Source organism: Saccostrea cucullata, unplaced genomic scaffold (genome assembly GCF_032062105.1).
Source record: "Saccostrea cucullata isolate Sc308-1 unplaced genomic scaffold, CSIRO_AGI_Scuc_v1 ctg7540, whole genome shotgun sequence".
NCBI classification, from domain to species: Eukaryota; Metazoa; Mollusca; class Bivalvia; order Ostreida; family Ostreidae; genus Saccostrea; species Saccostrea cuccullata.
This window is the reverse complement of record NW_026927898.1, coordinates 1-22,622: the sequence shown is the minus strand read 5'-3', so window position 1 is coordinate 22,622 and position 22,622 is coordinate 1. Positions and strand designations below refer to the sequence as shown.

The following is a 22,622-nucleotide window of genomic DNA, read 5'->3' as shown; positions in this document are numbered from 1 at the left end:
ACTGATAATTAATAAATTCAACGGTGTAAAAATAAATTGTTTCTATGGTAAGAAGGCTTATTTATTAGTGTTTGAATTTTGCGAATTTTGATTTTTTTACCCTCGGTTTGGTTTCGTTATGGTACTCGAAACAGTCGACATACTTTTACAACGCAATAAACGTGAATCACCGCGACGCGCAAGTCTGAAGAAAAACCTCCGTAGATTTATAAATTTTTCACATAAAACCACGTTCCAGGTATCAAAAGTAAGTTTGATATGTACTCTAACATATACTAAAAACTTGTCAATAATAAATATTTAGAACACTGGAATATATCGAAATATTTTCGTCTTCTTATTTTACCAGTTCCGAATACCCATTTTAAACACTTTTATAAATTCACTCTTCGTTGTTTTCTTCATTGTAAGCCTGATTTATTATATCCCCGCTTGTAAAACAGGAAGAAGGGGTATATAGTAAAGGAATGTTTGTCCATCCACCCGTCTTTATGTCCGTCCGTGCGTCTAGCTGTATGTCCGTTCGTCTGATATGCTCTAGGATATCCATTTCTTATCCGCAACCCCTCTTCTACCACTGAATGAAGTTTAATGAAGCTTCACAGAATTTAATGAGTCTTTCACAGAATCTTTGTTATACATTGCCAAAGTAAAACTATTTTCTTTTTCAATTTGGATCAGGCACATAATTTGGGCTCCCTGAGAAAAACATAGATAGCGCTACTCTTTGTAATTGAAAGGTTTATCCATCTCTAATCCGCAATTCCTCCTATACCACTGAATAAGATTTAATGATACTTTCACAGATTCTGAACTTTTATTTTACTTTTTGATCTGACACTAATTTCGGGTCTCCCAGAGCAAAACATGGAATTTGTCTTAGATAATCATAAAGAAGGTGTGGGGTATCATTAAAATGAGCTCAGTGCCCACAGTACCTCTAGTTTCTCTTCAACCTTTGGAAATACAAATGATATATTGGTAAGAAATTAATTTAACTTTTCTTAGGCATGCCAATGGATAACATCTGGGACGTATATTTTTATACCCCCCGCTTGAAAAGCGGGAGGGTATATAGTAATCGGTAATTCCGTCCGTCTGTACGTCTGTCCGTCCGTCCGTCCGTCCGTCTGTCCGTCCGTCCTTCCGTCTGTCCGTCCGTCCGTCTGTTACGCTTTGGGGTACCCATCTCTTATCCGCAACTCCTCTCATACCACTGAATGAAATTTGATGAAACTTTCACAGAATCTTTATTACATATTGCCATTGTGCACCTCCTATTTTACTTTTTGATCCGACACATATTTTTGGTTTCCCGGCCACAGGAAAACATGGACTTTTTCACCAGTTATAACCATATGGGAGGCGGGGGGTATCATTTAGTGAGCTCATCGCTCACAGTACCTCTAGTTTAATTTAGGGTTGAATTGAATAAGAATCTCTGGGCTATCCGGAACTCGTCGGCTTATTCGTAACTGGTAAAAATGACACCTATGGTAACTTGCGAAATAAATTTTTTTGAAGGCAGGATAAATTTTTATGAAACAGTATTTGATTCCACAAATCATCGAACTACCTTGACAAAACACTTAAATTTTGAAATAATGTCTAGTATATTTATAGCTCAGCTGAATCGGTTTCTTATTCTGAACTGGCCAAACAACTGTACATATGGTGTTTATTGTTTACATCTCCAAACTTATTCAATACTCAAGAGCATGCTCCGAGTACTGTCAGTTTCATCAGTTAAATACAGGCAAACTATTGACAGATAAGTTGATGCAGTTCGTAAATTCTTTGGTCGTTATAATGACCTTGTTAGCAAGTATAATCTATTATTTTGTCGTATTTTGGCTTACTTGTTTTATATCAATTATTATAAGCTTCTTTTTTGCGCCGATCGATAGATCCGAGGCGTATATTTTTGTTTTGTTTTTGTCCTGTCTGTTTGTCTGTCTGTTGTCAACTTTAACCTTTGCCATAACTTTTGAACCTTGAGAGATAGAGACTTCATGTTTGGTATGCATACTCCACTAATAAAGTTTTTTCAGAAGACACCAAGGTCAATGAACATGTGAACTTGACTGTGACCTACATGCTCAAAATAACTTTTTCGATTTTTTTGCCGTAACTTTCGAACCATAGGAGATAGAGACTTCATATCTGGTATGCTTACTTCACTAATTAAGCTCATACAAATGACACCAAGGTCAATGACCTTGTGACCTTGACTGTGACCTATATGCTAAAAATATTTTATGGAACTTTGTTGCTGCCGGGCGTATAGTGTTTCACAAACACATCTTGTTTAAAACTGAATTTTACAACGGTATGCTTGGTCTACCTGATCAATACATATAGAGGATTTGCGGCGGAGTGGCCGGTCGACAAGGGATGCTAACTCATCCCAGGTAGCTGATCCCGCCTCTAGAAATTTTCAGTGGTCTGTATTAATGTCCTCTTCACAGTTTTGTGTTTGTAGATTTTTTTTAGATCGATCTCTGTTTACTTTCTTTAACGTTTTCATTCCATTGTCACTGTTGATGAAATGAATTTTCCGCTGTACAGCTATGAATCTTGCTACAAGTTCCGTAGTAATGGGACGGTATATGGTGTCCCGTGTCGAGAATTACATAAATGTTGCCTATTTCTTTAACAAACTGTTTTCTTTTTTTAGAAAGAAGTTTGTTGATATTTAAATAACAACTGTAATCAATGAAAAAAATAAACTCGAATCCCAGCTTTCATAAAATAAGGATCTGTTTAGGAAATTGGTATTTCTGTGTGTAAAAATTGTTACCTTACTGCCCAATTATGGCTTTGTTAGCATTGATGCGAGATAAGTGTACTGAATTTGGACGCTTCCTTTAAATTTGATGAATCATTGCTCCGATTTTCTTTCAAAAACATTTTGTTTTACATTGTTTTTTTCTCACATTTAATTTTGTACTCTAGTTTTCCTATGTATTGATCGAACAAAGAAGGACGAATTTTACAGACCTTTATGTTTTCATACTTAGTTTGACTACGGAATGTTCCAACTACTAAATTTCGAATAGACATTTTACATCTATATAGATTTATCAACGTTTTTACCCATCTTTTTTATTCCTACATTGATTAATGTATTCATTTGACCTGAAAAAAAAAATGACACCACAGAGCCTGACACATTTGGTTCAGGTGAATAATTTAAAAGATAAGACAGACAGTAATGGTCACCTAGCAACAAAACTCTGTGATAAACATGATGAATAGAAGTTTTTTTATCGTCAAACTCCCTTATTTATGTACCAATATACTATTGGTTTACCACCTGCATATAAACCATATCTCCCAGTTGATTTGATCAGCAAATTTTAAAACGAGTCGGCTATTGACAAATAAATTCAGGAAACAAGGATATCAAAATTCTTACATATTATAAGTTATCATTTCGCAAATTCTGTTTGATTTAATGACCATGTTAGCAAATTAATACAATCTATCATTAAAGATGAACATGAACAGTAAAAGGAGGAGAGTTATCTTGATTGATCATATTAGGCTTCTCAAGTTGTCCTCCTCCAGTGGCAACATACTATAAAGCCTAAGTTTTGTCCAAATTATTGTGCTTCATCAGAAAGGATATCTCCTTCCTTGTCATATACTTGGGCATGACCAAATTGACTCCATTATGATTGGCACAGAGCAGCAACAAGGTAAAAGCAATCAGGTTTAACCGTATAATCAAACTAACAAAAGCAAAGGGTTTATATACCCAGCTCTGATGTAGAAGATAGGAAAACTAATATTGTGTATGCTTATTTTTGAGTTGTGTTCATCTTAAAGTCAAATGCTGAGTAACTGATATTTTTCATACAAATTGTTAGATTATGATTTTTTTTTACACCGAATTGAATACGGATTTGCCATATGCCTGATCATGACAAGGGGCACATGGCATCCATGACCTGTTGACAAAGGATGCCCACTCCTCCATGGCACTTGTCCTAAATGTTTTATTTTTTAGTCCAGGCACGTCAAATATAAAATTCATTCTAAAAAAGCCTGTAGAACATTAGACATTTTTAACTACCATGGCATTAATCTCACCTCTAGAGGTCCATGTTTGCTCTGCTCCCAATTTGTTTAGTTTCAAAGGACTCTTGAGCTTGATTAATGTTCATTACCTTCATATTTAATTCTTGCTTTTAAATTCTCACAATTGAGTATCTGGTATATAAACAGGCAGAATTTATGAGCACACACTTGTTTCTGAAGCCATCAACATACCGGTATCCTTAGACCTAGGTCATACAACAACATAACTTAAAAACATTAAAGCTGTTAGCATTAGTAGAGGAGTGAATTTAACTTGCACTCTGATATTTTTTTCAAGGTAAAAAAAAGTCTCTTGAAAAAATCATTGTCAGTTATTTATTTTCATATCTTTTTTTCAATAATTATAAAATTATTTATTCATATAACCATACAACTATAACAAGGAAATCACACTGAACAGGTCCAGCATTGGCAATCTGAATTCAACAATCCACACATAAATTAAAAATATAGCTTGGACTTGTTTTTTCTTTCATTGCAACAAATTCTAAATGTTGTGCATTTTTTGAACAAACTGTTTTCTTGTTAAGAAGGAAGTTTGTAGATATTTACAGTAACAACTGTAGCCAATGAACAAAAAATTTCCCTACTTCCGGCTTTCAGTCAGGAGCGTACATGAATGAAAATTTTTATAAACAACTAGAAAAATATAGGCCATGACACTCATGTGGGTTACTTAGCCCTGCTGCTGTGTTTTATCTGATGTTAAATATATCCTTATATTCCCACTGGACAGTTTGTTTCAGCACAGGTGAGCTAAAAATGTTGGAAAAACAGAAAATTTGTAACAAATTTTCGAAGTCTACCATACCAGTAATAATAAGTATATTAATGAAAATGAAACTTTCATTTGATCTGCAAGTCAACAATATCCAAGGACAAAAAAAATCAGCTCATTATGCCTAAATAGAAGGGAAAAAGTCTAGAAAAAACAAAAGAATGACAGTGAAGGAAGGATGGATGGATGGATGGAAAGGGGTAACACCATATGCCCTGAACATTTCATAAATAGAACAAACAAATAAATTTGTCAAAATTTTTCAACTGAGTAATACTTAACAGTGCAATGCTAAATATCAATAAATATTAAAAATGACTGATCTCATAGTGGGATGTTAGTAGTTTAACATCTGTCAATCACAATCTATGCAACATATTCAAAGAGAAAGGTATAATATTAAAATACTTGCATTCAAAGCCAGATAAACAGTGTTTTAATTAAAACAATTAATGTAAAAATGTATCAATATAGCACTTACTAGAACAAATGACATGCATATCCATATAGCTACTACACACAAAAATATTATTGCACCAAAAAGCAAACCACTAGTTTGATTATTTTTTGTTTGTTTTTTTTTTGTTCAAGACACATTTGGTTATAAATACATAAAAATACCACTTTCATAGGAACTTCCACATGTTGCATCAGGTTAAATCTGACTTCTGACCAATAAAAAATTTGGTAAAATGTTTAAAAGGATACTTTAGGCTTAATAACAATTTTGATTTTTAAAGCATTTCTTTCCGCATCCAATAGGAAAGGAGATTTCCCATGATAGAGATCAGAGAGGTCTATGAGATCATTGAAGTTGTGAGACAGCTGCTCACTATCAAAGTAGCAGTTTTTTGTAACACACTTGGCAACAAACTCAATGCCTTCCTGTTGTCCAAAAATCAAAACACTGATCTGCACTTGGCGGCACTCATGGGAGTTGGATGTCACGGTCAAACGAACAGTGTCATAAACAACTTCATCTAATTCATAGTTCCAAAAATGACCAATCATGACACAGGGCTTAAAAATAACTCCTTTTGGATAAAAATCCACATGCCAATCCCACATGGAGAAGTCATCTCCACCAGGACCTGAGATAGGAGTGGAGAAGAATGCTCTCAAAACATCCCCTTGACTCACGCTTTTAACATCTGGAACAAAAATTTCAGTGCTCCAGGTGTCACTTGTGTAGATTCTGGGGTTAAAGGACACATGATGTGAAACACCGGAAAAGGAAAAAATATATCTGGGTTCTAGTTCTTGAGCTGCAAGGACAGAGTCTGTTTTGGAAATAAGCTGAGAACATGGAATTGGTTTCCTGTCTACATTTTCTCCTTTTGCTTGTTCATTTAATAATGTGCATAGGTGCTGAATTTCTTCCTGCACCTTTAATTTCCAATTATCTATTGATACATCCTGGCTTCCAATGAACCCTCCCACCTCTTCCAATGAACTCATGTTTTCATGCTGCATCATAGGGAACTTGATCAGTGGTACAACAGTTTCAATGATATTTTTCAGCTTGCTTTTGAGCTTCTTTGAGTTTGATTTCAATTCTTTGTAAGAAGCCAACCAAAGTTTGACCTTCTCATATAAAGTGTATTCATCATCAACAATGATGTCTGAAGATCTTAAGAACTTAATCAGCATTTCTGATGAAATACCCATAAAATCAGGAGTATTCATAACATACTGAAAATTCCATGTGATATATTCCTCGCATATCTCTTGCAACTGTTTATGGTCACACATAATTGCATACTTAAGCCATGATATCACTTGAGACTGAGAGGGCGGTGCCACAAAATGGCTGCTCATGTAATTGATGCACACATCAGACAGGTCATTGATGTTGTACTTGTCGGCGAGAATGAGGATAGGGAGGACACTGGTCTGGCTAAGGTGTATCCTCCCCGTATAAAGGTACTGCAGAAAGTCCTCAAACACGTCCTGGCACTCTGGCTCCTCCTCCAACGAAATCTGGGATGTATACGCCTCAGGCCATGTGGGACTTGTTAACATTGTTTTGAAAACATCACTGGAGATGCTCAAGATGAGTTTATGAGCATGAAAGGTTCGATCCCCAATGCAGAGACGGAGGTCACTTAATTCAGGGTCGCTGTAGAGAATACTCAGTTTTTTAATTGTTGAAGTAGAGTTATCCACTTGGTGACCAAGATCCTTTCCAACACACCACCGTTTCCCAGTCATTTTGATGTTGTTTAACCTTTCATCCTACAAGTACAAATGAGGCAAAAGTCTTTTTAAAATCTCTTTGAAGGAAAACATAACAATACTAAAGTTAACATTTAAAAATTAATCGTCCTCAAAGTGTAATTAATCTTTAAAATGTCAAATTCAAACCAAAACTTTACATTTAGGCCTAAATAAAATAAAATAATTTCCTTTTTTCTGACCTATCAACAAACGATTTATGGTCGCATCCATTTTGAAAAGTCCCGGATGAATGCGGATGAATGCTTTCACATAAATAATTAAAAAAAATAAAAGGAGACAAATCAACAAGATGAAAAAAAATTAATTGTATTTCAAGTAATAACACCTAATATTTAAAAAAAAATTCTTCGGTTAGGCCTACATATCTATTTTGGAGCTTGTCTAAGCAAGCAGTTTCTTTTTCGGTCATTAGCAACCCCGTTTTCACGCACGCGTTCTTTCCCAGAATTCCTCTGCAAAAGCAAAACGATGGCGATGGATAATTCAACGCCAAGTCGGCATGAGAAAAGTTTGGGATTGCTTACAACGAAATTTGTGTCATTATTGCAAGAGGCAAAAGATGGTGTTTTAGATCTGAAAGTTGTAAGATAATTTTATGTCAGTTTTTAAGCCATGCTTCTGTGAGAAAATGCTTGCAATCCTTTGTTTACAATTCAAAATTTGAATGTAACACTACAACTGACGACTGACAGCAGGACATGTTTATAAATTATTAATTTTTGCTTCATTTAAAAGTTGTACAAATCTTGGTTTAAGCCCTATATTTTGCACACCCATGAAACCTTGCTCATTTATTAATGTCATCTAAAGATTTTATTTGTATATATAGGACACCCCCCCCCCCCCCGTAAGAATAATCTAACAATCTAACTGTGTCCCAGGAAAAATATAGACGTGGAGACAAGGTTAACTGACAATTTAGGATGATATAAAAGAGGCACACATTCTTTTATCCGAAAAAACCAGCGGGGGTTCAATGTTAAATAGGGGGAGTGGCATACCTGTTCTTGTATAATGAATAAATGTAGGGAATTTTTGTTATGGAACTATGCACAAATTTTCCCGATACATGATGAATAAGTGTTAATATGTCAGAACTGCATGAGACAGTGTTGCATGAGACAGTTTAGACTGTGACATTGTCAAATGACGTTGGAATTTAAGAAGACAGCCAAGCATCTGGTTAAACGAGACTATAGGTCTTGTGCAATATTTAACATGTTTAATGAAATACATTACAGAGTAGATACAAATATTTTTTATTACTTCTAAGCTTTGTGCTAATAAAGAAAAGTAAACATATCTTGGTAAAGAGCATTTACTTTTGGTCTTTCGTATGTTTTAAAATGAATTCGCATGGTACTCTGGTAGCGAAGGAATTCTGGGAATGTTGCACAGTAAAGTTTGGCTGACATATGTACAGATTTCAATTTCATCTTTTCTTACACATTAGTCTATTGAGCTCCCTGCGCTTGCTATAAATTGTAAGGAAATGTCCAACAAGCCCCAAAATTGAATATTTGATTGGGGGGGGGGGGGGAGGGGGGTGATCAGGACTTCCTGTGGGGAGGATATGGTATTATTTTCATTATCAGTATTCTTAGGCATAATAATTTCATCACATTACATTTAGTAGTACAAATTAAATTCAATGAATTGTTTGCCTTTTGAAAGGCTGCTGATCAACTAGCTGTGAGACAGAAGCGGAGAATATATGACATAACTAATGTGTTGGAAGGCATAGGTCTCATCGAAAAGAAATCCAAGAATAGCATTCAGTGGAAGTAAGTTGGAATATTGTATTTAGATTTTAAAATGTTATTTATAAAGGTAGCTATACTGTTTTACAAGACTCTAATTATTTCTTCTTTCTTGTTTTTGCAGAGGTGCTAGTGCAAATTATTCAGGAACAGAAGATGGGTAAGAATGAAAAAGAATTGTTATTTTGACGTCTAAGGAGTATAAAGAAGGATATTTAAGGAAAAAATACAATGAAATACATTTGAACTTCTATATATCAAAGTCTCCAAACACTGATTATAGTGATATCTCAAATAGCATGGATATGTCGAAGTGATTTGGAAATCCTAGCCACTTATACCTCAATATCTTGAATCCATGGATATCTCAATGGTTTTTTTTTTTGGTCCCATATATTGTTGGATAATAATATTTGACTTTAGATGAAAATAAGGAAAAAGCCATATGTTACGGAACATGCCCATATATGAATAAAGAAAAAGAATTGAAAATTTTAACTATAATAAGATTTCTCAAGTGTAATAATTCACATTGATTTAAATATGATATCCTGCAAAATCTGCTTTTTATGCTTCTGTTTGTTACAATTTGAAATGATACAATAAGATAAGATAGGATAGAATAGAAAAGATAGAAGTCAGCAAAAAGAATTTCATTATTATATTGAAGTTTTAATGTTTTACAGAGTAAATCAAGGAAATGGTACAGAAATCTCAGACCGACTTTTGACCCTAAAACAAGAAATTGATGAATTGGAGCAGCAGGAAAAAAAATTAGACCTGCATAAGACCTGGGTGCAGCAGAGTATAAAGAATGTCACAGATGAAGTCACAAATACACAGTAATGCCTCGGATATCTCAATTTATAATGCTTGAACATTAAGTCTCATTTATTTAAAAACTAAAAAAGAGACACCTTATGAGCACCATGAAATAATCATATGATTGTACTTTGTAGGGCAGCATATGTCACCCATGAAGATATTTGTCGAAGTTTTCGAGGAGACACATTACTTGCCATTCAAGCCCCCTCTGGTACCCAGCTGGAGGTTCCCATACCAGAAGTAGTAAGTAGAACTAGTTGACTAGTTATGTTTTTTTAGGTGGTTGGAGACAGAAGACAGACACTTTGTCCGAAAACTATTCATTAATCTGTGTTCTTTGCTGGATTAAAAAAATCATCTATTTTTGATGGCCTCTTCATTATATTTATTTTGCAGGGTCCTGGCTTTAAAAAGAATTACCAAATGCATCTGAAGAGTCATACAGGACCTATCCATGTTCTTCTGGTAAACAAAGACACAGAGGAAACAAGCCCTGTTGTGGTACAGGTGCCCCCACCAAAGGAGGAGGACACAGAAAATCAGAATGTGGATCCAAACCAAACACAAAATAAATCAAAGAATGCCAAGGTAAAACACAGTCTCTGCAGAAAGCTCAAAAAGTTGTAAATAGTTGTCATGTTGATATTATAATGTCATACTGATAGTACTATGTAATGACACTGTACATCTGTAATATATGGAGTGTATACAGATACATGTATTTATTTCATCTACTATTCATACTCAAAATGCTGACCAGTAAAAATTTGAACGCTTTTGAGATGTACTTTTTTTTTCTCAATTAGCGCTCACCACAGAAATCTCCATTACGTCCATCACAACCATCTTCCGATGTAGAATTCCCTACACGCATGTCAACAAGGTCATCTCCACGGAAACAAGGCCAATCATCACAATCAGGTAAAGTCACTTGTATTGAGAAAGTTTGAATGGATCAATCGTCCAGTTGTAAATTTTGATGCTGTTATACTTACTAACTGCATAAAACTGTTTTAATTAGTGCCTTTAAAAAGATGTTAATTACAGTAGATCACTTAATTTTCGCGACACTATTTTCGCAAGATAGTCATTGACTCTTTATTAGCGAAACAAAATTTTCACGATTTGTGGACATTGCTGTATATAATCTTAAGTAATTCTATTATACGCGAGAATGAAATTTTCGCGAGCATACCCTCTCGCATAATTACGCGAGAATTAAGTTCTCGCGAATAAAAAGTGATTTACAGTACATAGATACTGTCTCAATTAGAATTTAAAAAGTTTCCAACTTAGCATTAAAATGTAAATTTTTTTGTTTTGATTTTTAGTTCCTTCCACATCTGATCCTCAGTCCTCACTGGATTCTCTTCCTGGTGACATTCTGTTTGATCCCAATGACCCCAGACATACAGGGCTCGGTAGGTTAAGAAGCAAATTCTTTTATTGATAATTATGTCAGGATGTATTGCACATTGATTTTTCATCTGATTATAAATAAATTTATTTCATTCACTTTGCAGATATCCCAAGTGAAGGAGATTTAATAGAGGAATTGATGTCTTCTGAAGGTTTGATAATTTTGTACTACATTTATCTAATTCTCAACATCGTGTCTGATGTTTTGTAAATTTTGAATGTTCTGGATGGAGTTAATTGTAAAATTTCAACTTGCTACTAATCATGAATTATGCATAAATATTAACTCAGTAAATCAAAACTTTACCTCATGTTAGTATCAAAAATGTTCTGCAATGTGCATGCCTGCGTGAAAATCGAAGACAGATACATGTAAATAAGTGGTACTAAATTTGGGTCAGTAGTATCTGATGTGTCATTATTGTTTTATGTTTTAGCCTTTGCTCCACTCCTCCGGTTAAGCCCCCCACCATCAGACAGGGATTATTACTTCAATCTGGATGATACAGAAGGGGCATGTGACCTGTTTGATGTCCCTCTCCTAACCAATTACTGATCAGAAAACAACAGTTCCTCCACTACCTCAAGTGCCTTTATAGGGACCAATGCTTGTAGGCTAGACTGTACAAAGTGTACAGACACAACCCAGCCAGTAGATGCTAATTTCTCCCAGAATTATTCTAAACAAGAGAGTTAGAATAAGATTGTGGAGATTCTGTCAGAGAAGTTTTTACTTAACTCTAGTGCTGTTCTGCCTCAAATTAATTGCCCTGGAATTAATAAAAAATTTCTGAGCAATATTTTTCAAATGTATAGGTCTGGCCTTTGCATGTACTTAACGTTCTGGAAAATTCATAAAATTCAGTTGCAAAGATACATCTGTCAACACTGTTGGTACCTTCTCATGAAGTGCAACGAAGTGCTTGAAGATTTATTTGGAAACAAGTTTAGTAGTGCTATTATTTAAGCAGTGTTATGAATTTTAGACTAATCGAACCTTCACTGATGGAATGGAGTAAGCTTGGAGTGATATGTAGAGCTGGAGTTTCATTTATATGTATTTTGCAAAAATAGAAAGAAAAAAATTTGTTACTTTTATAATTCATAATTCTTTTTAAAAAGTATGAAATGTCATTATAGGTCATATATTTTGTTTTTTTTTTTAGGGTTGGGTATTATAAATTTGCATAGTTTACTTAGATGTTTAGATAATTATTTTTCTTAAATCGTGGAATAAAATATTTGAACCTTTTCTATTTCAGTAGAGAGATGTTCATTTGTTTTGTAATAAGGAAAGCAAAATAACCCCCCCCCCCCCCAAAGAAGATCTAGTAATATATTGCTTCTTGTATTTGACTATTAGGTTGTATGTTAGGATTTTTTTTAGTGCAATTATGTATCAAAGTATATAGGATCAATAAATTGTATATTGAGAAAGAAATCTGGTTAATTGTAATGTACATCCTTTAAATCAGGTTCTGATTCTTAAAAATGCACACAAATGCACACAAATGTCTAAGCACCATTAACTCAATGTCTTGCATCTATGGATATGCTAATGTTAGTACAAAGTTCGACAGATAATGTTTGTGTTACAGACATACATTGTTTTTTAAATGCATTTTTTAAGGCCATCTTCTCACTGTTACACTTCTGCATGGTTTCTTATTTATCTGTATATAAGATATTGATTATGACCTTCTTGTTATGTCATTTTTTTGTTACTTGAAATTTGAATTGTTAGTGTTGAAAAATCTGGTATTTTTATATTTCACTTCCTTCATGTACCGTTTTGTTTGTGTAATCAAAGTTGTAAGTCTTTGATTTAGTTCTGACAGCTGTATTGCTCTCAGATTCATATCATTTTTATGTTTCTTAGCTATGAGAAAAAAAAAGAGAAAAGAAACAAAAATAATAATCACTATGTAAAAAGTTAATTCCCAGTGTTACAGTATAAATTTTTTTGATGTCATCATATTCTTTAAAAAAAACCCTCTAGAGTACTGTTTCTACGGCTGGAATGTCAGTTAACAGCTGTTTTTTGCAAATATTTTATAAAGATAATGTAAATGAAAGAATTCTGAAAGTAACATGTTACATTAACATGTATTTAGAAGAAACTTCAACAAAATTGTCTGAAATTTACAACATGGTGAAAATAAAACTGTGATAGGAATAATGGAGATGTATTTTAATCATTATTTATATCTGTTCAACTGTTCGTATAAGGGTATAATGCTATTGGTTCAGTATACAGTAGAGAACACCATTCCATGTGTTATTAACCATTTATTACATGTACTTTATAAAAAAAAAAGTACATGAATATTAAACGTGTTGGACTTCTACAGGTTTGAATGTAGAAAGTTGGATCATTTGTTATATGATGTAAATGCAGTATGTTTTAACATATAAATGTGTGTGCAAGATTTTGAAAAAAAAAATCATTTAGATTTTTGAAACTGAATAGACTGTAACAGACCCAAACTATAGTTAATCAGATCTGGACGATTTCCTTATAAATGTAAATACCTTTTTTGCCCAATTAGAAAACAGCATTTTAACACTCTCCAAAACAGATTTCAAGGGAACACATACCTTTTTTCTCAAAAAGATTTTCTTGAAAAAAAAAATCTTTGAAAGTAGGATGCAAAGTTTGGAAGATTAAAGAATTACCTACATGTATAATGTGATCAACCTTTACAATTTAATCTCAATGAAGAAAAAAAATTAATGCATGTAGAGATATTACTATAATATATGATATTTTACGGAAGAAAAGATCACATCGTCAAATTGATAATTTAATATTATCAATGAAAATTATAACGGTTGCCAGAAAAGACCCATGTTTGGTAAGTTTGTATTATTTTGCCTAATATTCTGATTTTCATAGACAACATTTAATGATTGATTGATTGATTATTATTGTTTAACGCCGAGTCGGTAATATTTCAGCCATATTTCGGCGACCGAATGAAGTGAATAATACCATTTTTGAAAATTTTGGTTTCTCTGGCGGCCTCCAGTGAGCCTATCTTTTGAAAACAAGAGAAACGATCTTTTACGTGCCCAGGAGGTTGTTATCCTTGACACGGGGCACCATTTAATGTCCCATCTGACGGACTAAAAAAGACTGACATATCAAGGTCTCCAGACAGAGCAACATTATTGCTTTGATAATTATTCGATGATTTATTATTTGACTCGGTTAACAATCTCGTTCTATAGATCGATTATATCTGATATAAACCCCCCACCCTCTAAAAAAAAAGATTTCATCAATGCAGACATAATTCCCTAAACATATTTTAATTTTATCTCCTTTGGACTTGAGAAATTTTTGGAGCCATAGATTTATTCTAAGTACACTGATTAATGATATGATCAATAAATTATTTCTCAAGACCAAATGTTGATTAAAACTTACTTGCCTACTACTTATGCCTGCTACTCTTTTTGGACATAGGTCGCTGACAAGATCCTCCAGGCCCATCTATGATGAGCAATGCTTTCTACCTCTTTTCAGTTTTTGTCCCTTCGTTTACGTCTGCCACCAAATCTTTTTGCAAGTGTTTTTGGCCTACCTCTCCTAAATTTTCTTGGGGGTTCCAGGGTAGGGCTTACCTTGTGATCTTATTTTTGTCCTTGCAAAAAGAATGCCGATCCACCTCCACCGTCCGGATTATTTCTTTATATGGGGCTTTGGTTTTTTCTTGCCACAAATCTATGTTGCTGATTTTGTTGGGCCCTCTAATTGGAGGAGCTTTTCAGACAGAGTTGATGAAGTCTGATCCTGTTTGTTGTGGTATCGGGATCCCCCATGTCTCAGAACCATAGAAGACTACAGCCTTGAAGTTGCATTAAAAACCCAACTTTGGTGGTTTTTTTGAATTCCCTTGGCTTCAAGATGTTTCCAAGGGGCAGGAATGTTTCTCGGCATTTCCTATTCTTTCTTTATATCTGCTTCCTTTCCCTTGTTGGTCCATCTACACTACCGTTCTACTTATTTGATTTCCTTTCCTTCGATATTTAATGAAGCATGTGATGGTGTGTTTGCTTTTAGGATCTTTGCTTTTGCAATAGTGATGATGAGTCATATCTGTGCCAATGTCTCTGCCACTTTTGTAATTTTCTCCTGCATTTGTGCCTGGTTATGTGATGAGAGAGCCAGGTCATCCACGAAGTCTAGATCGTCTGTGCCACATGTCTTGTAATCATACTTCCTCTGTCTGTGGATTATTTCATTATCCAGTCTATTGCAAGAAGAAACAGAAAAGGTGACAGTACTTAGACAACGCTGACGAGCCTTCTGTTTTTACTTCGAATGGCTGTCAGTTGTCCTCTATGTACTGCCGTGCATGTCAGGTGTTCATAAGAGTTGCAGATGATATTTACCAGTTTACAAGGAACCTATATGTGCGAAGTTTCCATATTGTCTCCTGTGAAAACTTTCAAAGGTTTGAATCTAGAAGCCCACATAAAGGGGGGAGTTCCATTCAGCACATTGCTGATGATAAACCAACGTTGCTATCTGGTCCGTACAAGATCATTTTTTAGCTCACCTCAACAAAATTGGGGGAGCTTATAATACCTTGGCGTGGTGTCGGCGTCCCTTAAAGGGTTTAAATTTTTTAAGCAGTTTTTTTTAAGTACTTCTATGTCCTATATTGATTAACAGATGTGAAGATGTTTCTAGTGTGTTTCATGTACAGTCAAATTTTCAGATGTTGCAATTTCAGAAGGAATATCAGGTAATGTTTTTGGAGCAGGTTAACATTTTTGGTGAAAGTTTTTGGTGAAATCTATTTCCGAGTACATAAGCCCAGTTAAAAAAATTGCATGGATAATCTTAGGACACACTCCAGGCTTGTTTTGGATGCTGAATCTGACCTACATTTTCCGATGAGACAGGTTTAGTTTTGGTGCAGGTCCTTTTCCAAAGTAACTATAGCCTGACCAAACTTGCATGATGATACATCTGAGGAGCATACTACCAGATTGCTTGGGAGCTGAATCTGACTACATTTTCCGGTTAGTGAACAGGTTAAAGTTTTGGTGCAGGTTTCATTTAAAAGATACTATAAACCTATAATACCAAATTCATGTTTGTACATCTTAGGATGACTACCGGGCTTGCTTCGGATGCTGAATCTGACCTACATTTTTTTGTTGAGTGAACAGGTTAAAGTTTTTGGTGGCAGTATTCCTTAAAAAATTTCCAAGCATTCCCCTTTATGGGCCATTTTTTGGGGGAAATGGGCACCTAAACTTGGCCATGATTGTAACATTTTAGGATGATACTACCAAACTTGTTTTGGATGCTGAATCTGACTATTTTTTCCCGTTGAGTGAACGGGTTTAAAAGGGTTTTGGGGAAAGATTCTTTTTCAAGGGTAACTTTGAGCCCTGTAATGACCAAACTTGCATGGATGGTACATCTAAGGGTGCATCTACTAGGCTGGCTTGGGATGCTGAATCTGACCTACATTTTCTGGATTAGTAAAAAGGTTAGTTTTTATACAGTTTCATTTCCAAGTAACTTTGAGCTCTATGTTGAGCAAACTTGCATGGACTACATCTTAGGATGCACACTAATGGACTTGCTTCAGTGCTAAATTGACATCTTTCGTAAAAAAGTTATGGGTGCAGGTTATTACCAAGAAACTATAAGGCTTATATAACAAACTTGACAAATGATGCATCAAGGGATGAAAATTCAAACCTGCTTCAGATGCTGGATTTTAATTATGTTTTATGATGAAGAACTAGTTTGAAGTGTTTTATATAGGTCTATTCCAAAGTATCAAATTAAAATTCAAAATTTGCATTTTTGGATGTACACTTTTTTGGTTAATTGTGTGACTTTGCCTTACTTAAAGACAACATTCGTTGAGGTGAGCTCTGTAATTTCTGATTACCTATGTTTATGAAATCCAGCTTGTTGGTCACGTAGCTTTCTATCCACTGTTTCTTTCATTCTTTTCAGTATGATTTTATTAAATACCTTCTTAGGAACATCCAAAGGTTATTTCCCTATGGTTGCAATCGCCAGGTCTACCTCTATGAAGCTTGATGAGGTATCCTTGTCATTCTTCAGGGATTGTTTCTACCTCCAATTTTCAGAAAAAGGGGTGGAATATTCGGCTGAGTTGTCAACTTTGCCGGGATGTTATCAGGGCCTGCTGAATTGCCATTCCCCGTCTATTTTAAGGCTTTTTATTTCCTACTAGATGGAAAAGGTGGACCAGTAGGTTCCCAGTCTCTTTTAAAGGGCTTCATCTACTGGTGTAACAATATGAGGATTAGGTGGAACTGGCCTATTCAACAATTCTTCGAAAAACTCCTTTTCATCTCTTTCTTTGTTCTCTAGTTATTTCCCTGTCTTGTCTTTCACTTGCCTTCTTGTTGCTTTGCTTCCAAACTAGCTTCTTGGTGATTCAAAAGGCTTTCATCCTTCCCGCTTTTGCAGCTTGTTTGCTTCCGTGGCTTGTTCCTCAATGTAGTTTTTTGTCTGTTTAAAACTTTCTTTTGTTCTCTTGTTAGCCTTTGCATACTTTTTTGTGCTTTTTCCTTTTTTCAGATTGTTCTGTTTGAATTGATCGACCAGGGCCCTTTTTTCCCTTTCCCCTTTCCCTTTACTTTTCTGAGTGCGTCATTTGTGATCCACTCTTCTGATAATACTTTTTATTCCAAATACCTATTTCATGGCAGCGGGTGGTGGTGGTCTCTTTTATCCCTTTCCAATTAGTTCACCTATTTACTGTGGTGCTTGGTATTTGTTTTTAATCTTATATCCTGTAAGATTTGGGTATCTTGAGAAAAAGCCTGTGTTTTTTCTTTTCGCTAGAGTTTTTCTGTTTTCATTTTGTTGAGCTTTTAGTTTGTTTCTCCTGTCAGAAGACAGTGATCTAAGGAACATCGTACTCTTTGACCTGGATCCTGAAAATCTTTTAACTTTTTTTTAATGTTGATAAAAAAGTGAAAAAAATCTTACTCATTTTAGTTTTATTTAAATTGCTCCACTGATAACCCTAATACGGTTGATAAAAATTCAAACTAAACAACCAAAGCATTAGTTGAAATTTTTATTCTGTACTTATTTACAATGTCAGAGATAAAAAATGACCAATGGAATTTTATATACATATGTAGAAAATAAACGTAAATTAAAAGAACCCCAATCTATCCCATTTCTCGGGTTTTCAGAAACAGTTTGTAAGCACATATTTCTGCAGGGTTCTGGAGTTAGTGACTGATAAATGGACTGCGCGAAGTAATTTTTCCTGGAATGGATCTGAAGATTCTCTTCTTTTGTTACCTACAATCGTAAAAAATCTTAACTTGGCAAGATTATTGAGACAAATTTAAACAACGATACAACAGAATTTGGATATATCTATACATAGCAGCATTATACACAAAATTGAACAGTAGAAAAGTATAGATATAGTTCCGGGAAATTTCTATCATTTTATTTATAATAAAGAGTCTTACTATTCTGTACGAAAACATGCTATCCAAGCAACAAGGAGGGTTCCAGCACAGGTTAGAATAATGATGACACTTGAAATTCATAGAACTTTCACCACAATACATATAAGAAAGACTGAATTCTTAAAAAGTTGGATAATCTTGAACAATTTGATGTCATTAAAAGTATTAATTTAAAGGTTAATATTGACCTATTACCAAAAATAGCTTTTAGAACTGCCTTTCAAAATTTACAATTTTCAAATGCTAAATAGTTTACATGTACTTGTAACATAAACATTTGAAATTGCAAATTGGTGAAAAACAGTATTAATTGATTTGATTACATACTAATCATCTCCTTTTATATTAAAAAAACCCCCCGCCCTATCCCTTAAATTCACTTAATTTACTACCGGTATTGTTTCCAAAGCAATTTTGATTTTCATAGCATGATACATCAAATCAGAAACGTTGTGGGTGAAGGCAACATTGATATAACGTGACAAATCTCATGTAATGGTTGTGATTTGTAGAATCGCCATATTTCAATAGTTAATCTGACAGCGACCTTGTTGGTGAATACCTGATAAATCGAACTCTAAGCATAAATCCCCCCTTTTATTTGGCTCGAGATTATACACTGCTACTTATCTAATGGAACCAGTTTATTGCTAAATCAAGAAGTAACTATGTACATGTATCTAATTTAAGATTTTTTTTTTCGGGGCAAAAGGTGTCTCACATTTGCCATTACACAGATACGAAAATTTGATTTCAATTTTTGTACCAGTGACACCGAAAAGACAATAAAGTCGTCTGGCGTAGAGACAATGAGGAATTCCGTCCACACACGCGGTCCTGCTGGACATTGTCACACTAGTGTTGATTCCATATCTGGTGTCCATGGGAACGCACGTCAACAGGGGCTCCTACTTTACTCTTCTGTTCTGTAACACATATCTGTTAAAAATAATAAAAGTGGAACCAATCATGTTTCCGATAATTGACGAAATGTATTTAGATTTACTTGTATTTTAATTTGATGATGTACCCTTTCTTTCGTCAGTGCCATCTAGACATGGTTATAGCCGTCACAGAGATATGATAATGGTTTCTCAAAGCCTCCCTCATCGTACACCGGATACGGATTAATACAACTGCCGTCAGCACATTCAAAACAAGCAGGCTTCCCCAGCAAAGACCCACTCTCCAACGGACTGTTTACTAAATAATACAATTCATAATATTGTAAAAGGGTATTAGCACGTATTTTTGAAAATATGTTTTTAAATCTTTCTTTATGAATGTCAATCTTTTTCAAAAAAAATGTTTAGGAAAAAAGAAGAGAAAAAGCTCTACAGCAATATTCATCCCTCCTGTTTTGACAGTCAATCTTGCCGTCACATATTTGGTCACGTGGTATGCACTGGACAGGGGAACAACGGAAGAAATCAGCTGGACAGGAGGTCACTGGAAGAGTCAATACAGAGGGTATGTAACTGAAGGAGATATCATATTGGTCACTCGGAAAAGTCAATACAGAAAGTATGTAACCGGCAAGGAGATATCATAGCTAATTGTTTTCAGTGCCAAATTTGAATTTCCACTTACACACAATCTGGTGTATAGATTAAGGTTTCTACTTGGTGATAAAAAGTCGGATTTTTTCCCTATTGACTTGTTGAAAACATGTATAGAATGACATATATTTACCTTCCTTAAGAACCTCTATCCTGATTACTGGTTTTTCTTTACTATGTGTCACATTTCCAGAATTGTTGTACACAATCCGTAGATAGTTTCCTCTAGAAAACCACCCTCTCAATCCCAAATGACATCACAGACTTTATATGACGTAAGAGAGTCGATGTCAGTACCGATACATATCATTTCCAATATGTAAAAATAACTGATTTCTACATCCCGGAAAGTCAGGTACGTAACGGATATTTAATCGGAACAGGTACCCTGCGTTTGTTTTAAAATTAGTGATACACTTTTGAGCACCAGTACTAACTTTTCCTTGAAATGTAAGCGACTGATTGGGTGTCAAAATTGTTGTTTTTACAAAGTTTCTGATTTTGCATTTTTCTTTAGTTGTCAAGGCATCTGTAGTTAAAAATCGCTTTAAATAGATTGATTACTTTCGGTTCACATTCTGCTTTCATGTAGATTCTAATGATGTATATGGTTGAAAGCAAGTCACAACTTCTATAAGTAATCAAAATTTCAATTAAAGTTTCTGTACTAACACTCCATTAATTTTGACTTTAATAGTCTTAAAATTTTATTAAGATGTATGCAACACTTTATGAAATATTAAAATAAACACGACTTCGTGTCTTGTCTTTCGCCACAATTTTATCAATGTTTCTCTTCGACACTCAAACCAATTTTGATGATACATACGATTTACCCAAAACGCGAGAAAAGAAATAACATTTAGACAACATTTAAATTATTAGATCACCCATAATTGAAAACGATTCGGATTATAATAAAATGGTTGTAAATATTATTAAAAAGAAGCACGTTAGTGGTTAAAGAGATATGCTGAGGAACTGAAAAAGAATACCGAAAAATAACGTCATTATGACGTCAGTAACATTCTTGCTGTGCGTCGATAGACGAGACCTTACGTTGTGTTTATCTAATTTAGAAACAATAGCAAAACATTAATTTTATATGTTTTACGGTGCATTAAGTTCAAAAAATAATTAAAACCGGAATTATAAACAAATTTTCATGCAATGACTTTAAAAAAATATATGCGCATATAATTTTAGTTAAAGTATATGAATAATTTGTAAAGGAATAAATCAATGGTTTGAAGCATAGTCATTTATATACATGTATTTTTATCATTGTAGACCTAACAACGTATTGAATGAAGAGTGTATAATCATATAATAGATATAGATATCTTACCTTGATTAAAGCTTATCAGAATGACAACAAACATACAAACTGTAACACAGAGAGCAAGAAATCAGATTTATAATCAGATCGTAAGATTTATGTGAACAGGTAAATATTTTAAGGGCCGTGACAAAACATAGTTTACTTCGATGTAAACATCGTTTTTATGATACTTGAACCTAAAAAAAATATCTTTTAAAAAACAAAAAGTAGGCAAAACGTTTTAAATAATTTCCTATGCACATTTTTCTTAATTTTAAAATCTCACTTATGAGAAAAAACTCGACACCTTTCAAAAAGTTGAAGAAACGAAACTGCCGTTGATTTAATTGTATTATTCAGAAAATATTAAAAAAACTAAACATATTAATGAAAAACAAAGTGTACTGCTACCAAACTCTGGAAATACAAATTTTGCGAGATATATAAAAACAGACACACGGACAAAGTATGAAATGTAAATTAACTCACAATGACCGGGTTTCATCGCTCGTACATCGCTGTATCCTTCTGATGATTGTTATGGAGAGGTTGTCATATAACGAGATCTTTGTATTTTGATAAACTAAGGTTTATCATAGTATTCGCTGCACTTCACAGATAACAATTACATGTGTGTAGATACTATATACATATCTATCAGAGAGAGAGAGAGAGAGAGAGAGAGAGAGAGAGAGAGTAAAACAAACTGTAAAAATTTTTGCCCAAAATAAAATTTTTTATTATTTATTTATTTTAAAAAGAAAGAAAAAAAAGCAAATAAGAAACTTGCTTAAAATATAAAATTGATAACAATGAAAAAAAGATTTCATACAAGTAATTCATACATATAAATGTCCTATATTCTTATTAAACCACAATAAATTATCCTGTGAGCAGTCTTTAAAAGAGTTGTCAAACTTGCGACTGTACTTACTAGTACTACAAACATGTTATGAAAACAATTGGTCCAATTAGCTTGATCAAATATATTTTATATACCTGCATAGCAAAAACACAACAGACATTTGTGTACATTCATGATTGAGAGGTAAAAACACAAGTACATGCAGGATAGAGAGATATAATTATAAGATGTAACTCATAGAATACGTTGATGGGCA

At 34.1% G+C, this 22,622-nt stretch overlaps 2 protein-coding genes, 1 long non-coding RNA gene and 1 pseudogene across 3 annotated transcripts; 1 reads left to right on the top strand and 3 right to left on the bottom strand.

Moving 5' to 3' along the window:
• Nucleotides 1-4,396: 4,396 nt before the first annotated feature.
• Nucleotides 4,397-7,325, bottom strand: LOC134275814 (BTB/POZ domain-containing protein 17-like). The gene is made up of 2 exons (XM_062758108.1): nucleotides 7,300-7,325; nucleotides 4,397-7,117 (listed from the first exon to the last, which is right to left on the bottom strand). Exon 2 carries the CDS (start codon nucleotides 7,091-7,093, stop codon nucleotides 5,579-5,581), a length of 1,515 nt encoding a protein of 504 aa, XP_062614092.1. The 5' UTR covers nucleotides 7,094-7,117; nucleotides 7,300-7,325; the 3' UTR covers nucleotides 4,397-5,578.
• A 248-nt stretch (nucleotides 7,326-7,573) lies between these two features.
• On the top strand, nucleotides 7,574-13,307 carry LOC134275815 (transcription factor E2F5-like). Its single transcript, XM_062758109.1, has 10 exons — nucleotides 7,574-7,702; nucleotides 8,795-8,904; nucleotides 9,005-9,040; nucleotides 9,567-9,722; nucleotides 9,840-9,948; nucleotides 10,102-10,293; nucleotides 10,512-10,626; nucleotides 11,037-11,126; nucleotides 11,229-11,276; nucleotides 11,562-13,307. The coding sequence occupies exons 1-10, from the start codon at nucleotides 7,589-7,591 to the stop codon at nucleotides 11,678-11,680; spliced, it is 1,089 nt and encodes a 362-aa protein (XP_062614093.1). The 5' UTR covers nucleotides 7,574-7,588; the 3' UTR covers nucleotides 11,681-13,307.
• A 5,002-nt stretch (nucleotides 13,308-18,309) lies between these two features.
• On the bottom strand, nucleotides 18,310-20,665 carry LOC134275816 (uncharacterized; annotated as a pseudogene).
• A 22-nt stretch (nucleotides 20,666-20,687) lies between these two features.
• LOC134275813 (uncharacterized) lies at nucleotides 20,688-22,062 on the bottom strand. The gene is made up of 3 exons (XR_009993917.1): nucleotides 21,991-22,062; nucleotides 21,529-21,567; nucleotides 20,688-20,709 (listed from the first exon to the last, which is right to left on the bottom strand). It is a non-coding gene; the product is annotated as an uncharacterized LOC134275813 (long non-coding RNA).
• Between the last annotated feature and the right edge of the window lie 560 nt (nucleotides 22,063-22,622).

Excerpts from the sequence above, each read along its gene's own strand:
- LOC134275814 (XM_062758108.1), bottom strand. The coding sequence starts at position 7,093 with ATGACTGGGAAACGGTGGTGTGTTGGAAAGGATCTTGGTCACCAAGTG.
- LOC134275815 (XM_062758109.1), top strand. The coding sequence starts at position 7,589 with ATGGCGATGGATAATTCAACGCCAAGTCGGCATGAGAAAAGTTTGGGA. Across the intron at positions 9,949-10,101 it reads AGGTTCCCATACCAGAAGTA|GGTCCTGGCTTTAAAAAGAA; the intron begins GTAAGTAGAACT and ends TTTATTTTGCAG. Across the intron at positions 11,127-11,228 it reads CCCCAGACATACAGGGCTCG|ATATCCCAAGTGAAGGAGAT; the intron begins GTAGGTTAAGAA and ends TTCACTTTGCAG.